The sequence below is a fragment of the Lygodium microphyllum genome, unplaced genomic scaffold (genome assembly GCF_053477565.2).
Source record: "Lygodium microphyllum isolate KBCC unplaced genomic scaffold, Lygodium_microphyllum_v1.1.10 scaffold_367, whole genome shotgun sequence".
In the NCBI taxonomy this organism is placed as follows: domain Eukaryota; kingdom Viridiplantae; phylum Streptophyta; class Polypodiopsida; order Schizaeales; family Lygodiaceae; genus Lygodium; species Lygodium microphyllum.
The window spans coordinates 1-18,907 of NW_028229834.1; the positions used below are offsets into that span (position 1 = coordinate 1).

Sequence of the window (18,907 nt, forward strand, 5' to 3'; positions counted from 1 at the left end):
AATATCCTCTCATATGATATATCTTTGTCTCGTTCACCTTTATAGGTGAATGTTGACAAGATTGATATAGAGAAGGTGCGTGACATTCCACAGATACCACAAAAAGAGTAGGATATCTACTCCATGCTCTATGAAGAGCTATCAGCACAAGTGCATGAGACTCGTACACAAAGGAGGGTTAGAGTGAGAGCCACACGTGATCGTGCATCACAGGCAGAGTCAAAGCCAGAGTCTGAGGATGAGATTGAGGGTGCTTCATTAACTTCTTGATCAGGGTCCTCGGAGTCAGACGAGGAGACAGTGCACAGATCCTCAGAGTCCGGATGAGTCATGAGTCATGATTCATAATATACACGAGTCAGTTTAGCAGTCCAGAGTCCAGACTAGAGTGGCCAGTTGTTCATTGATGTTAATACTTGTAGCCTCACTAGACTTTGGAGTTTTGACAGATTATTCACATGACATAGTTACATGTATCATTGTATCTTGATCCCACTTACTCTGCATCTTGATACTTGTTCCATTGTTCTTGATGTCAATCTTCCATGCTCTTTAGATCATAGATTATTCATGAGTCATAAATTCTAATTCATTTTGTTACCTTAAGTTTTGAAAATCGAGTCTTAATTGTGTTAAGTTGTCTTAATTTTCAACCATTGAGTCCTCAATCTTGACTCCTCAATCTTCACTCGTGACTCGTGACTCGTGACTAGTGAAATGTATAATGAATCATGATTTCAATCATATGACATAAAGACTCAAAGTTTTGTGTGAAATTTAAATACATGTTGTTGTAGGCATTGATATATTTACATACCCACATAATACTTTCTTTCTTTTTTTGGTACAATCTGAAACGCCGTTTCCAAAATTTGGCCAAAACTCCGAAACTCCGGCTTTTCCCGTTTCTGTTTCTCCCGTTTCTGAAACTCCCCCGTACTATGCTATACATCCATGCCCTATCACTTGTACTTGCATCTCTCTCTCTCTCTCTCTCTCTCTCTCTCTCTCTCTCTCTCTCTCTCTCTCTCTCTCTCTCTCTCTCTCTAGCACACCATTATGATGGTTGGGAACACATGGAAAGACCGCTGGTCATGATGATAGCACGTAGGATAAGTACAAAAGCCTCGATACCACAAGAGATCATCCGGGCAAAATTAGGCGCTTCACCCTTCATAATTGAGGCATTTCTCCAAGCAATTGCTTTCCTCCAGACGATATGGCAACTCCCTAAAGACTGATATCCTAGACTAGTGCTGGAGTCTTCAAGACAGCTTGCAACTGAGGGAGATAGACAATGTTGATATACACATATGAGCACATTGCTGAATTTACATGGCATGAGTACATATAAACTACCACCGTTTGATTACAGCCACGACTGCCCTACTTTGAGCCTCACTCGTGCAGAGTTGAATAGTGTGATCATGGCAAACATCACTAAAGTGGAGACAGAAAGGACTTGGTCCAAGCCCCCTTTCCCATTAGGCACAAAAACGGCACAATACCAATGTCACGTCTTGCAGCTTTCTCATGACGGCTTCATAGTGAGGCCGAGATACATGGATGCTCAATTTTCCCACGGACTCCGAGTTGCTATTGGTCAGATCCGCACCTCATCACATCAACTGATGATTGAGACAGGTCGATGGAGCCATATTGCAGCCAGTGAGAGGATATACCAACTTTGTGGATGGGAGCCAAAGACTAAGGAGCACTACATTTGTAGATGTACTGTATAATATGATATCCGAGGCCACTATCATTGCCTCTTTATGGAGGGCATTGGACCACTAAGACGAGTGATGGACTATGAGGACCAAAGATGTTTGGGCCTTTTCTTGCTAGAGCTCCAATGACGCAGAGCATTATTGTTATGGGATAGGAGGCGACCCCAAAATCATCCACCCTCCAGAGAGCAGTTACAAACTACTTCAGCGTAGCTGAACCCCATCCGTGACCACCCCACACACTACATCTCCTACTGATAAGCGTTGCCGAGATACAGCATCAGCAGGCATCACAATTGACAAAGCTACAATGCTACGCAGAGCACAACACCATAGAGTACCTACTCGGCAACATAGGCATGCCCTTATGCGCCACATTCGCACCACGATTGCTCGTTACATAGGCAAATTGATGCAGTGACTTAGTCAGAGCTAGCTTGTAGAGTCTTGGTGAATTACATAGACTCAGGGGGAGATACCCTACACTCTTGATCTTTTTAAACTTAGTTTTTTCCAACTTTTTCAGTTTCCATACTTCTCATTCCAATATACCATGTAAACCTACACATAAATTTTCTCTTCTTATCTGATGAGAGATGATGATACCAGTTGTATTGGTTATGGTCTCATAGGCCACTCTGGCCTTTTAGAGATGTTAATCTCTCTCTCTCTCTCTCTCTCTCTCTCTCTCTCTCTCTCTCTCTCTCTCTCTCTCTCTCTCTCTCTCTCTCTCTCTCTCTCTCTCTCTCTCTCTCTCTCTCTCTCTCTCTATATATATATATATATATATATATATATATATATATATATATATATATATATATATATATATATATATATATATATATATATATATATGGACCTCCATCCGCCATAGCCTGTTGGTCACACGTGAGATCCATACCCAACATACATGAGGTGTGTAATTACATTGACAAAGGAGGTGGAGCTTGAGCCAACCTAGCAAGGGTGTTGATGCTAATATTATGATGTGTAGATGATATTATTCTCATTTTGGATTCACCAGAGGGATTACAATGCCACAAAGATGCTTTACTTATGCCCTTTTGTAGAGAAAGAGACCTCACAGTGAGCCTTGGGAAGACCAAAACCATACTCTTCAACACTTTAGTAGCATGGGTAACTATATTAGTTCATGTTCGGAGGAGACAGTGTGAAGCATGTGAAGGAATATATTTATTTGGGAGTTATCTTCTTTGGCTCGTGATATTCATTGAGAGGGGCAGCAAAGGCTTGCTTGGCATGAGGCTATGGATCACTAGGGGTACTTGAGAGTCAATGTATTCACATACAGTTCTGAGAGTCTCGCACCAAACTATGGTTGTTTGACACCCTAGTCACACCTACATTACTACATTGAGCAGAGATTTGGAGGTGCAACTTAACATAGGCATCAAAGCCCACTCATTGATCATATCGGAAACGAGAGAAATTACTATGATAGTTGGGATACCATGGAGAGGCCATTGATCATGATGATAGCAGGTATCATTGGGAGTAAGTCCTCCACCCTACACCCCATCCTCAGAGCACAGCTAGGGGTAGTGTCTATAGTAACAGAGAGCAATGACTTTTAGGCATAGAATATGGGAGCGACTTCACAAATATTGTCGATTGATGCTGAGCTCATCTATACAGCTAGCAATACAGGGTGAGGAGTATCGGTTTTCACGAATGACTATTTGGATGAGGGTACATGATTTAACTGCCTCCCACCTTTTGACTATAGTCTTGATTGCCCTATCTTGTGTGTTTCCTTATTATTCAATAAAATAACTCATCTCTTTACAAATAAAGAGTAAAAAGAAAGGTAAAATCATCCTTTCTTCATGGTTGATCAACATTGGCTTCCTTTGGATCTCAAAGTGGGACAAGAATTTCGAAAAGAGATGTAGTAATGAATCTATAAGTCTATTGTCCTATAAAACAGCAGTGAAAGAAGAGGAACCACCTTATGCTAAGCTGGTCCCAAGCGTCAAGAAAAAAGCATCAAGTATCGATTGGATCTCATCCGTAAAACTCATACTAGAATCTTGGTTGTGAGATCATACTAGCTACCATCAAAGTGTGTTGATCAGGGACCAGCTATCATTTAGGACTAAAACTATAGAAAATTTGCATGCCTGAGATATTTTGATGATCGAGAGAAGCACAACTCGCCATGTCAAAACAAACAATGCGGACACGGATCCACAGAGAGGTTGGACTGTGCTGGCAAACTCCAACACAGCCAACTGCACAGGGCTCACTATAGCAAACTGGGCATTCTCTGCAAGTTTTTGGCTACCTGGAGTTCTTTCCACAAAGAAGCAGTTGGAGAGGGTGTTATGTGTAGCTTGATACACTTCAGTAATCCTCCCCTAATTTAGGCTGGCCTCTGAGCTTTCCTACCCTAGAGACGCGAAAAGTTTACTCTCAAAGTCCTTTCTCCTAATTTCGTTCTAGGCTTTAATATCACACATATCTTAGTTTTCTTTCTTGTTTCTTTCTGTTGTTGAACAATCACAGTTTGCTTGTATTACATAACAAGGTAAGATTGTTGCAGTTTGCTTACAGTAACATAGCAAGGTAATATTGTTGCTGCAACTTTCCAATCCAATTTAGAATCCAGAGGGCGTTTAAAATAATCTGCTGTAAGTGCTTGCTTATTGTCTTCGCCAATTGCACTCTGCAAAAACCTCATCCAGTGAACGTCAGGATTTTTAAAGATAAACATAAAAATCAAAAACAAACATTCAAATGCTTGTGAGCCTTACCTTGATAATAGAGCCTTCTGGAGCAGAAAGGCCGTATGACAAAAGCTTTATGTGACACTCAAGTGTCTTTGGATACATGAGAATCCCTATATTCAGAGCCATAAAGTTCCCACACAGGATTTCTGTCTTCTCATGGTCAAGGATGCGCACAGAACTCTCCCTGATTGTGGCATCAATGGACATTTGTAACATGTTGGGAGCTTCTTCCGCAGGCACAAGAGAGAACTCTTCACCTGGTCGATAGTTCAGAAACTCGTTTAGTTTGTTCCACTCTTCTTTTGTTAAGTCACCAGGTCCAACTTGATCCTGGCTGCTCTCCTCTACTTTCGAACCCGACACATTGTCACTTGCAGCTTTCCTACAGAAAAACAGAAATGAGCTATGTTGTGGTGCCATCAGGCTACCTTGGCAGCAACAGTTCACAAGCTTTATCAGTCAGAAACTGAGAACCACCCTAAATTTAGTTAACCTACATTTAATATCATTAACCCTGCTGGTAACCTTACCATCCAAAGCCCCACCATCTGCGTTTCTTCAGTTTCTCCTGCTCTAAAGTTGCTTCTTTTGATTTTAAACTTTCAACTTTCGCGTGTGCCAGCAACCTGTGTTATCAAGAGCCATAACCAGCTGAGCTTTAGCATGACCGTAACATGGAAAATTCAGAAAAGATAGAAAAATGATCTAGGGCAGCCATAATCTAACAATGTGACAATCCAATAAACACGCAGCAAGTACCTCCACAAAAGTAAAACCTCAATATCAACCTCCTCTTCCACCCTGCGTATCTCCACCATATCTGTGCTGGATTTGTGAAGCAAATGATCTGCATAAAGCTGCACATATTTTCTTCTCAAAGAACAAAAATGATTGATTCTTCCCCAAGAAAGATGTGCCCTGCAAAATGCCAATCATCATTGTTATTATAAATTCTTTCAACTCAAAGTAGTTGCCATCATTTCTCTATTTTTCAATCAATTTGACAATACACAAGAATCTTCAATAGCCTGAGGCTCCTTTCTGCTCAAGACTATCTACCATGTAGAGCACGTTTCAAGGTAACAACTACAACAGAAACTCATAATGTTAAGAGACAACCATTGAAACTTCAAGATAAATTTGTAGACTACACCCAGAAGTTCGGTCATATCACAACCATCAAAGCCAACATGCAGATGATGCACTAGAAACACATTGACCAAAAGATAACTCTTGCCACCACCTTCAGTCTGAACGACACAGAGTCACTGCATCTTGCCTTGCCCTAGGGCCAAGGGGCTATGGAGGAAAGCCCTTCCATGATTACCTAGGGACAATCACTTCGGTTCTTGGGCCTGTTGATATCTGGGGAAGCAAGTCCTTTCCGATTTCAGGTCAGCACTTGAGCATGATTAACATGACATTTTTTCTGCAGACAGAGTTGACTGAGGGATATTGTCCCTTGGTTCATTTGGTGTGCAGAATGTAGTCATGCCATTGATCTATAGGACATATCCACTACATGGAATTTGTCTACAATTTGTTCATACGCTTCAAGAGTGCTGGCAGAGAGAGCATGGTGATTTTTAGAACATGAGGAGGAGGAGGAGAAAGAAGAGAGATGCTTTCATTCATATTGGAATTCTGGCCCCTGTTTGTGGAGCTGCATATGGATTGGATTCACAAATCAGTTGATTACCCTTGTATCTCTTATATCTCTGAAGTATCATACCTAGGTCTCATATAGGGCAACGTTGGTATGTATAGGTGTCCCTAATATAAGGACAATGCCATCTCCATTGTCCATGTTGGAACCATGTATTACCAAACCAGGCAATCCCTATATAATGGTGATCAAACAAACACACACACACAATTACATACTTCAGCACACAAGCTAGAGTGTGTCACACACTGCTCCAAAATAACCCATGAACCCTCCTTCAGCGCAAAGGGGGTGAGACCCTCACAACAAAAAGTGACAACCTTTCACCTCATCCCTCCTGTCTTGGAGCAGGTTTAACCATTCCACCTTCTTGTGCAATGGTGTCCCCTCCTTACAAGAGAGATCAAGGTAAGCGGCTAAACTGATCACCTTGCTAACTCTGAGCTCGGATGAGTTAAAATATAAAGAGTAGAAAGTAAGATGGAAAATATTACAATGTTTTGTAAACTACTGGGCAGAGGACCCAAGTCAACAAAAAAAACGAATACAAGATGTGGATTGGGTTTAAAAAGGCCCAACCAAAGTCTGTCTCTTCAAGACCAGACATGAGCAACAGTGGCAACTACACATTCAATCTCTGCCTCTTCCCATCAAGCATGATATTTCTGTCGTTTGTCTAGCTTTTTAAAGTATTAGGGTTCCTCTTGTCTGGTGCAGCCTTACTAGAGAAGAGAAAGTTCAATTAATAAATCCTCTTGGGACAAAGTATCCCAAGGCAAAATATGAGGTACATAAAGAAGTCTTGTAATGCCCTTCCATTGAAACCAACCTTCATTGCTGAGAAGGAGGTGAACCCCTGATTTAGAAGTAATTACAACAAGCAAATTTCACATAAATAAATGAATTCAGCACTTTACCAAACAAGAGATCAGATCCAACACCAATTGGCCACAAACTCTAGCACCCGTTGTGGTATTTAAGCTTTATTCCAAAACATGATGAGTACAAAAGAGAAAGGACAAAGCTCTGAAATTTGGAGATCACACTGGAAACTTGAAATCCCTCCAAGTTCCTTCAACTAAAATCTCCCCCAATTCTAGCAAATCACACCAAAATCTCTAACAATTTTGGAACAATTTTCTGTCTACAGCAACCAGAACATCAGGTCCACAATTGAGACTCCAACTGACATGCAGCAGAGAGGGAAGCAGTGGGAGAAAGAGGATTTAAAGTTTGCAGACCAGAATCAGTACCCAGCAACAGTCGCCAGTCCAGAATGATGCCCAGAATCAGGTTGCTTCTCCAGAATGATGCACTTAATCAGCTCGCCTGCCCCAGAATGACCTTTAGCTGCAGTCATCTGCTGCCAACTGCCCTCTCCTGCATCCCCCAGCCCTACATGGTACTACTGGAGCCTGATTGTCATCATGTGGCAAATCATCCCCTAACCCTTGGCAGACCTGCCCATGCAAACTCAAGCCCACAACTGAATTTCCAGCCAATCATAATTCAGAAAAATCAAAAATCAACTGGCTAGTCTCAATTTTAGATTCCTAACCTCTATGAGGTGAAAGTGTTTGCAACTTTCCATAAAGCTTAGTCCAGGACATGAAATGATTTAATTCCCTAACCCCTTTGACAACTAAAAGACATTCCCAAGGGGATATTCCATGTGAACACACCTATCAGAGGTAGCATTCCTCTAAGATATAGCTCGGTCCCAAAAAGATATACCATGCAACAATGCGGAACTGATCAACATCTCAAATAGCCCAAAACTTCATCTGCCACTTTTGGAATTGGATGTAGGCACCATGCCTCTCTTGCCCTCCTACTCTCTTCAAGTTTCTGCTCCACCGCCCTCTGCTTGGAGAATCGACACCTTGCAAAAGTAATCCCTCGATTAAAAAATATGATGTGACCACCGGCAGGAGTTGGAGCTCGTTGCTCAAGGCAAGAAGGTAGAGCTAGGACTGCAAGAAAGGGAACAAGGCTGTAGGGGCTCATGCCTCAAGGCAATAGGGTGGACCTCATCGCTCGAGGCAAGAAAGTAGAGCTAGGACTACGAGAAAGGGAGCAATGGTGTAGGGGTAGGGAGCACTAAACAACAAGACAAGGTGATAATAAGGTGTCCTGGCAACAGAAACAGCTATCGATAGTAGCAGCATTGATGAACATGAGGGGTTCAATCATAGCAAAGCAACATCAATGAACCTACTCACATACAAATGTCAAAACCAAGGAAATATGAGGAGACTACCTGAAACCGGTCTGTGACTCACATAAAGCAGTAGTTCCTTCAATTAACACCTGGTCTTTTCACACACACACACAAATAGAAACCTCACTCCCTCGCTCAACACCAGATTGGCCCCGAAAACCGGCGCCCCTCTCAGTGTTTCTTTATCAATTAAAAGATGGAAAATTACAAAAAAAGAAACGTTCCAAAATACATAACCTGTGAACAGTTGGTTTTCATCTTTTCTGAGTAAATCCCAGCTGCACAAGGACAGTACAGCATGACCAAATCAACATCCCTTTTAGGAAATCCTTTTCTATAACCAGACTTCAATGATTCATGTGCAGAATTGCGTCTGCAAATCTCTGAATTCACTGTTCTTACTGTTCAGCATGTCCAGAACAACATCCCTCTAAGGAAAGCATTTTTTGTGACCAAAACTCAATGATTCGTGTGCAGAATTGCAGTCTGCAGATCTCTAAATTCACTGTTCTTACTGTCCAGATATCTGAATTCAATGTTCTTACTGTCCAGCATATCTAAAACAACATCTTACTGTCCAGCATGTCCAAAACAACATCCCTTTTAGGAAATCATTTTCTATGACCAAAACTCAATGATTCGTGTGTAGAATTGCAGTCTACATACCTTTGAATTCACTATTCTTACTGTCTAGATCTCTGGATTGTTCTTACTGTCCAGCATGTTCAGAACAACATCCCTTTTAGGAAAGCATCATTCCAACATTAAAACAGTCCCACAAACAGCACTAAATCCGAGCTGAAAAACCCTTCGATGGAATCAGCCCATCATACAGAGCATTTCCACTGAGAATAGAGAGAGAGTTGACTAGAGGGAGCGAGCTCTACCTCTGTACAAGAGTCAGAGACAAAGAAGTACTCTCCATAGCTGATGAAACTGCAGCAATTTGCCCTCAACTCCTCAAAACTTCATTCTTAGAGGTGCCCCTCATGCCTATTACGTTTCTTTTAATGCTCTCTCTCTCTCTCTCTCTTTTGGGAATTTGTGCCACATGGCATACATGTAACAATTTTTCTGTTTAAACCTTCCGGTCTAAAATTCTCCATGATCGGTGCAAAATTTGACCTCGGCACAGACTAGAGAATTAATCCTCGTGCAAAAACGAAGATAATGACGCGAACAAATTCTGGGGTCCAAAAATAGTAACTACCTAAATCTTAGGGATGGTGACCCTTGCATTCCTCAAGTTGTTCTAAGCAACTTTTATCATTGCAACCACATCAAAAACTGTAATGTGGCTCAATTACAGTGACTTTTATTTCGTGATCATTCTCACATGTGCATCTTCTGCAGGGTTCACAAAAAGACGGGTTCGCTTCAACCTAGAACTTGTTCACCTTGACAAAAATCCTTCTCAATTCTTTGGAAGAAGGAAATAAATCCTCTTCAAATTTCTCAAAATATAGTTATATTTGTTAAATATATGTATAAGATAACGTCTCACTGGGGGATACTTCCTTCTCAGATGATGATAAAAAGGATTTACTTCCTCTTCCTCAAAAAAAAATTCCCGAACCCTGATCTTCTTTCTTGGCTAGGCTTATTATCTTGCACCATCTCCAATGGCTAAGCACACAGTCCCAAACCACTGGCATTCTATTCTTCACTGCCCATTCAATATGGAACTGGTCCTAAGGCTCAGACAAACCATTAGCCCAATTTGTCCCAATGGCTACCTCTTCTGGCCATGCAAAGATCTTGGCTTAATTCAAGAGAACTCTAGGGGTAAAAAGCAACAGCAACTAAAGAAAAGAAAAATAAAATATTTATATAAGTAAATAAGGAAAGCAACTGCAAAAAGTATCACCACCTGGTGACACTAGCAATAGGTGGAACAAGAGGACATGAACATACAATGGTGCTCCAGTGTAAACGCCAATGACCAGTTCAATAATATTTTTTAATATGGCTTTGAGAGCATCTTTTAGCACTCCACCTTGATAAATTGGTCACTATGCATTTCTCTCATGCAACAAGTGTCTTCGCACTATTCAATAGGGTTGTATGGCCCTATGGTTGATTGGTAATGATAAGCTTGGTATAACAGGCAGCTCATTGGCACAATTGTGGGTAGGTGGCCCAATAAGACTAATGCATTCTCCAAAGTGTCCTCTCTCAAACCATGCACTTGTGGAACCTGCTTCGATCCAAGTGCAATGTCCGCCCTCAAACTATTAATCTTGTAATCGTGAGATCTAAAAACCAAGCAATACAACCTCAATATTTTCCAAAAAATCATCACAAATTGAGCATTGCCATTGCAACTATATTCTAGAAGACAGAAATTTTGTAGTAGCCAACTGCTCTTTGAGCATTGCCATTGCAACTATATTCTAGAAGACACCCTCAAAGTAGTATTACCACACCATCTTTGCATTCTAGACCTCCAAGTTATGACTTTCATTAACTAAAGCCCTATGCAGCTCTCATGCTCCTCAAATTTGCTCCAATCTATCCCTAAAAGCCAAGCAACTTTCTTAGAAGAAAAAACAACACTACATAAAAGGGAAATGTTTTAAACATGGACAAATGGGCCCCATAGCCAAGCATTGTTCAAACAAGGCACAAAACAAGATTTCTGATAATAAATCCCAGTCATCAGTTACAACCAATGCCATCAATAGCATGATGGCAAACACGTATCATACCACAAATATGCAAACTATTGAGAAAAGAAGGAAATTTTAGAGATTTGATGATGAATTGATGAACAATAGCAATGCAGATGATTGTTAGCACCTTTAGAGCCATCTTCGACTGTTGTTCAATGGATTACAACAAGGAAAACTTGACCAGAAATGAGAAAGAGAGCTCTTGTTATAGAAATGGAAGGCTCAAAATGTAGAGAGACAATGGAGCAGCACAAGATTAGTATCCTATCACATGTCATGTTGTGAGACAAGTGGAGGGACACTTGGAAGATCCAACAACCAAGTGTCCTGACACTTGTCTCTTTTTTATTAATCACCTCCTTTGGCTAAACATTGTCATCCTTATTTCTAAGGATTAACATTTTTAAGCCAATATAAGGCTCCTAAAATTTAGAGATCCTCTAATATGGTTTTTATATAAAATCCCTTTCAAAGTACATTGCAAAAATAGACCTCGAATCTTCTTATGAAGTTTTATGGACAAGGTCCAGCAAGTTAGGTGGTTGCACTTTGCAAACCACAATGCCCTTGTCCACCTAGATGTGATTTCCAACCTCCTTATCCTTGGCCAATTTGAGTCATCACTGCTCAATATAGCAAACTCACCGCCTTGGATCACCCCATGAGAGAGAGAAAGATCTTCATCTTGAGGAGAGTCCAACACTGCTCTTGATTTCTATTTTTTTTCCCCAAGATAAATGTTAAAATTTCTATTAACACACCTCGGAACAAAATGTCCCACGGCAAAAAACCAAGTACAACCCTGTAAGGGACTTCCATATCAAGAATTATATAGCAAGGGGAAGTCTGTTACAAAGCTTGAGTGAATAGCTAGTCGAGAGGTCTACAATGCCAAACCATGTGGGTCTGGAAGAGGAAAAAGGTGCCAAAATCCCATATCCTGAGAAAAGCATCTCTCGCCTTCCCCATAGTCTCCAATTTCTATTGACCAAATTGGGATTCTACAAATCAACTACACAATCATTCAGAGATCATTTAATACATGATAGTTGTCTAAGCTTGCAACCCTTCAAGTGTTGCATTTTTTTTCGCATATGAAACCTTGCATCTAGTACCATTCTGTATATTCATTCTATATGGTACCATTTAGTTTGCATGCATTCACGCCTATGGGCCGTTGGATACAATTGTTGTGCCTAGTTCAAAATAAGTGGCCATTACAAAAGCTGATGTGACCGTTATGCAGCCATCAATTCTTACCCTCCTACACACTCAGCCTTTCCTCTCATCTCATCATCTTCTTCAGCTTTCATCTTCAATCTCCCTCTCTTGACCTCAAGCCTCATCCACCTTTCATTCAAACTTTGCCTACACTTTGACCTACTCTCCCTCTCCCTCTTTCCCTCCCTTTCTTGCTTTCATCCACACCTTCACTTCCTCTCCCCTCCCTATCCATCTCTTTCTAGTGGTGATCACATAGAGACACACCAAATGACTGTGCAAGATGTATGGGACCAGCCTTGCAATAGCAATCTGGAATTGTAATGAAGCTCTACGACTAGATGTGGGGGCATTTGAGGAGACAGTCAGAGGGAGAGATATAGTTTTTTACTTAGAGACACATCAAGGACCACATATTGTCTCCCAAGTGACAAATTATAGACAAGAGTCGACATACAGGAAGGAGACACGCACAGATCAAAGTAGTAGGGTCAGGAGGAGTGGTAGTGTTTTTCACAGAGGAACTCAAACAAATGATCCAAGTCGTTCAGAGAGATGTGTAGGCTAGATATATGTGGATGAAAGTACGAGGTATAAAGCGCACTCTGTACATCGCCATATGCTATTTCCCTCCTATGACATCTCAATACGCCCCACCCAAAAAATCTCCATATGCAGCTTTGGATGAGGACATTTGGGATTTTTCAAGGGAAGGAGATGTCATCCTACTGGGAGATTTCATTGCTAGGATGGCCTCCCATCAAATGTCTTTCTTTGACCCATTTGCGGAGATGTTACAGGAGCAAGATCCGACAGATCTACAAATCAAGAGGACCTCTCAAGACATGGGAGAAGTCATAGAGTATGGGGGATATCTTGTAGAGATGCGGACTGAACATGGACTAGCCATCCTTAATGACCTAGCTAGAGACCCCTTATCAGGATCCTTCACATGTTACCCCCACCAACATGGTGCTAGCTTGGTAGACTATGTACTTGCTCCACCGACAATTATACTCAAAATGAAACTCAAACATAAAAGCACTTCTAGTCATTAGATGTGCCAAAGCCCAATCCAAGAGTTGCTATGGCAATGTGTCAAACTAGGAAAATCTTCCCAAGCCCATGCCCGATCAATAATTCTTTACAATGTTGCTAGAGCCCAAACCCTGGAAATGAAATTCCCAATTTCTCTGGAAATTAGGCAGGAAATAAAAACATGAGATGCATTTGACACACTTGTAGTGCAAAAGACACAATGACGACTAGCAATCTTGTGTTGCCACATCATATCACCAATAAATATGCCTCCAATACAAAATCTCCAGACAATTTTGTCTTGGGGTAGGATCTCCTTGACTTACATAACTGCAGCAATCTATCCCACCATTTCCTACAGCCATCTCTACATGATCACAACTTACTAACCTTTTGCTTGGTACATGCTTATCTTTGCAAGATAAGTTTATCCCAACGTACTTCTAAGCCAAATTTCTATGCTTAAAACAATGAGGATGATATTGTGTTGCTTCTTGTGTATGCAGAGAATTTTATCATTGATTGAAAGTAATGGGCAGCACAATCAACAAACTAGGGCACCCTTGCGTAGGGGATTCCACATGGACCTAAGTTTCTTGCATTATTACTTGGGTATTGAAGTTTGGAGGAATGGCATGAGTGTCTTTCCAACAAAATTAAGTTCGTTCAGAGATCTTAACAGTATCCCTTTACTTTTTCCAAGTATATCAAAGAGCTATTAGAGAGGTCATCTTAAACTTTAACCAAAGTTCCTAGTCTTCTCAAATGATATGTGCAGCAGCTTGTGGGAAAAATATCTTATCATAATTTGGTCAAATATAGTGGATGCAATGACTCATCTAAGACCATTCATGAATTATTCAAAAGAATAACATCAGAAAGCAGTAAAGTGACCTTCAACTTGGCTTCTGGGTATTGAATATGTCTCAACAAATGATTTAGAATTGTTTGACTACGCAATGCAGAATGGGTACCAGATCTTGATAACCAGAATCAATCTCAGCATAGGCATTTTCTATTGAATCTGATGCAATAAATTGGACATGGTTCTCAAGCACAAAGTGTACAATATGTTATGGTATGAGAAATACAGTAAAAGATGGTACCTTAAGCTTTTTATGGCATGATACGATAAAAACACGTTATTCTGTCCTAGCTACTTAAAACCTGATGTTTTTTGACAAAAAGGTAGAGAAGTTGTCTGAATCTCAAACAACATAATCCCATGAATAAATCAAATAAGCATAAGAAATAAAAGCATTTAACTCATCCCAAAGTGTAGATAGGATCAGAAAAGAAGTATCCATTAAGTTGGTATCTCATGGTGCTAATACATAAGGCATGGTACCGATAGTACGGTATTGTATGAACCCTTTCATGCATGGTAGTAGTGCACTATGATGTTGGAAGAGTAAAAAGCAATCTTAGTGGCATTCTCATCTATAGAGGCAGAGAATAATGCAGTAAACACTGCAGTTTGTGAAGGCATTCAGTTGCAACAATTCTTGGGATTGTTGACATTTAGAATGGTCCAACTCAGATGATGTGTACAATCAAAGTTGCATCTAGCTTGCTATTTCATGCCCATAAAAAACATACTCAGATGCACAATCATCGCATCAAAGAGAAAGTTCAAGCAAACGAAGCTAAGCTTGTGTGTTCCTGATATGCTTACCAGTGCATATGGTGAAGCTAAATTTGATTTCTTTCCCCCACCAAAAGAAACTCTATGAGCAATATCATTGCCAAAGTATTAAAATGATTCATAGACATGATAATAAAATGGAAATACATGAGGAGGTACAAATCTCCATGGCATAACTTCCATAATTAGTGATGCCCAAAAATAGCTAGGTAAGGAACAAAGAGACAACTTACAAATTCAGCTCAACTAAAAAGAACAAAAACTTGAAGCTTTATAAGAGTTTTGAATCACCCCAGGCCATACACTAGACAATTTGCATGCACTTTGCTTGACCAGCATACATGAGATGGGCTGCCTTTATGGGCTTATAAACATTTCACTGATTTCATATCAGCAGAGGGCATGATAAGCAACTGCTCGAATGAGGCCGGACATTGCTCACTTACCAAGTCTTCTTCTGCTCCTGAAGTCCAGCTTGAGAAGCATATACCCACCATGTACGTCGGTTTTCGAGCACTGACACACCAGGGCGAAAATGGGAGAATTGAATACGCTTTCTATAGCATGAAATCCCTTCTAGCAACTTCAACCCATCACAATATTGACCCTGCATGGTGATTTACAAGAAAGACAACCATGTCAACCACATTTTACACAGATAATCATTGTCACGTTCGGAGGTATAAGCAGTGATAATAAACCTGAACATAGGTATAGATCATAAGCGGACTAAAAGTTCCCCTACCTCTGAAACTGCGAGGGTAACTTCTTGTAGAACAATAGAAATATTTTGAAAAGCTACAGAAGGATCTCGTTTTTCTTTCTTCCCATGTCGATAGTATTTCAGTAACCCATCCACTGGTCGCAGAAGATACTGTGGTTCTCTTGTGACATTTGAAGCTGACGAGCCCTGAAGTGGTTGCTGACTTATTCCTACTTCAAAGGCCTATCAAAAATCGGTAGCAAGTTAATCTACAAAAGCATTGAGAAAAATAAAACAGATTATAGGGTACACTTCTGACTGCTTCAGACCAAAGAATGGAGTGGCAGGAAATTTGAGATGTTTTGACAAAGTTACAGAAAAAGAAGTCATAGCTTAACACAAAAGAAAGAAAACTCAACTAACTCACAAGATATACAATCCAGAAGTGTGCATAATGTGAACTATTCTTCATAACCTTGATCTGCAAAGCTAGTCCTCTTTCTAATCAAGGTGCTTGTCTATAAGGATAACCAAAAGCTACAAACTTCATATTGATGAACTTAAATGTTTGGCAAAACTTATAAAGAGACGTTCTTGTAATCACTCCACATAATTGTGACACAATGAGTGTAGACAGAAATCACACATCATTTGGCTCCCAAATATCCATCGAGATCTGTGTTCAGTGAATTACTTTCACAGCCATTTAAGGAGAGGATTTGACAAGTTTTTTGAGGCACCATACCAACCAATAGGCACAAAAACTCTTATGTGACATGCCCATAGCCAGTATTTATAGACAAATGGCATGTATCCACATGCAGAGTAGAGAATGGACGGGGGCACTATTGTATCCTAGCATTCTGAGAAATCAAAAGAACAAGGCACTCTCTTGGAAAGTTTCAACCTCATGATCATCCACTAGAATGAGAAAATTTTGATAGACATGTATAAACACAAAATCCATGAGACCAGAGATAATGTTTCCCTAGGACCTCGACAACCATACAATATGAAGCCAATGATTGTAAACATCCCGAACAATCTAGTATGCTCGACAAGTATAATACTTGCTGTATTTCAGACTTAATATTTCAAGAAAATGGGAACCCCACCTCCCCTCCCCCCAGGTGCCAGAATAAATATATTTCTGCTCAACCCTTGTAGATCAACTACACATTGTTACAGCTTTCCTTTTTATCTTGAAATAGAAGAGAGCTCAAGAAAAGTTCTTTTATGAATTTGTGAGTCTGTTGAATTTAGGTATTTGATGATAATGGAGTGGATGATGATGATGGAGATGGCTGAGACCAACTTTGGGCTATTTTCAACTGTTATAGATGAGTCTACATCAAGCAAAATTGATGTAGAATAAGAGGAAATGAGCTCTTTTTATAGGATGAATTGTGCAAAGAGGAAAAGTGGAGCAGCACAAGACAAGTCTCCAACCACATGTCATAAGATTTGACACAATAGGACACTTGGAAGCTCATGTGACAAGTGCCCTAGCACTTGTCTCTTCTCTATGGCATTCCTTTCTGGGCTAGCACTTGTCAAGAATAAAAACAACCAAATCTACTAAGCAATATCAAAACACGTAAGACGTACCTACCCCAGTGGGGCTAGAGAGCTAATGTTTGTTAGTCGCCCAAATACCAATCTTAAACAACAACACCCTGATCCCATGGAACACAAGGACATAAAAGGCTTAGGCAAGCTCCAAGTCTACCCCGCAAGTAAAGCATTTCTTGAGCTAAAAAATGCATTACATGCTGATTGATTAGCCTCTTAAACAGCCCCAAAACATGCTTATTTAATAAAAAACGCAAAATTTGTGTGCCATTTGAGAGTGTTTTAGTGAAATCCTAGTTTAGGATGGTCCATCCACATCTATAAATAGACAAACTACCCCCATTCAATCCTTTTGTGCAAGTTTCTCACTCTACCATGCAGATTTCAACCATCAGCCACCTCCCATCTGTCGTCCAACCATCACCAACTATAGCCCATCACTATCCAGCCCTAGGCGGCCTATTTCCGACTATCATCCTACTGTTTTGGAGGTCTCCATCCCGTGTGTCATCATAGCACTTGATCCGCCTGCATTTTCAGCATCTAGTGCCAAGCAACAGGCTGCTGTCACTTCTCCTACTACACAACTACTGCAATACCTGCGTTTTTGTTGTCTAGCAAGCCACTTACATCAACAAATACCTCTCCTGTTATCACTTGACAGTTCTCTAACATGAATGATTAGTTTTCAACCTTCTCTAGTGGTCACTTCATTATTCAGCACTCTCTCATATCTCTGACTGGTGGTCACTGCACTTGAGATCTGTCTCTGGTGGACATTACTCTTAAACACTCACCACTCTGTCCTTGAGCATTCTATACGCTCTCACATTCATTTACTACATTGATTCATTCACTTTAGAGTTCTCCTTCTCTCTCTGCTTGTGTTTATGTTTTTGCATTTTGCGTTTTGAGTTTTGAGTTTAACTTTTAGGGTTTAAGTTTTACATGTGCCTATATCATTGTGTTTTTGTCTTGGTTGTACACTCCCACCAGGATCAACCTGAAAGTTCCTAAAAGCACTCTCAATCTTCTAACAACATTCTAGCATCTAGCCAAGAAAGATCAACTCATAATCAATCAAGGCTAGAAGCAACCAACACCGCACTTGGGTCAAAGAGAGTGAGAGACAAGACGAAGTGGAACTTCGCAACTTACTACTTTTTGAATCTCATGCCTACTTTTTACGACTAGCATTTCTAGGCCAATACAAGGCTCCTAAAATTTAGGAATCCCCCCTTCCCTAAATATAGGTATCAAGTGAAAGATCTTTCTAAGAACAATGTAAGAGTCTTCATATGAGTATTCAATGCAAAGATATGTGCATTTTAAGCTTTAAACCTACATATGTACATTGTACAAACATATTGTTAATATCTATTTTAACGGACTCCATTGTATTAGCATAATCATGCAGTTTGCCTTCTAGTACGACATGCAATAGGAGCATCCAAATTACTATCTTCCATAGTCTGCAAGTGCCATCTAGGCATTTTGCCTAGCTTCCTGATTATGTACATGCTCCTGATGAACCTCAAATTCAGCATCTTGCCAAATATTCAGATCGACCATAGGCTGAATTTTCTGCATTGCTTAATGGAGCAGCTAACTGAACATTTTATTCATTTACTGAAACTCCAGCTGCATTACCAAAAGAAATGGGTAGCAGCCCTTCAACACATCATT

At 40.3% G+C, this 18,907-nt stretch overlaps 1 protein-coding gene across 1 annotated transcript in view; it reads right to left on the reverse strand.

Moving 5' to 3' along the window:
• Window positions 1-4,305: 4,305 nt before the first annotated feature.
• The window catches only part of LOC148008112 (intermembrane lipid transfer protein VPS13-like), a gene marked incomplete at its 3' end in the record, with an annotated part of 58,468 nt that continues 43,866 nt past the window's right edge, over window positions 4,306-18,907 (reverse strand). Inside the window, exons 7-12 of the mRNA XM_087674478.1 lie at window positions 15,692-15,892; window positions 15,393-15,553; window positions 5,243-5,401; window positions 5,014-5,109; window positions 4,508-4,865; window positions 4,306-4,419 (exon numbers count right to left, since the gene is read on the reverse strand). Of these exons, the coding sequence (XP_087530604.1) occupies window positions 4,306-4,419; window positions 4,508-4,865; window positions 5,014-5,109; window positions 5,243-5,401; window positions 15,393-15,553; window positions 15,692-15,892 (1,089 nt within the window). The remainder of the gene's footprint in view (window positions 4,420-4,507; window positions 4,866-5,013; window positions 5,110-5,242; window positions 5,402-15,392; window positions 15,554-15,691; window positions 15,893-18,907) is intronic.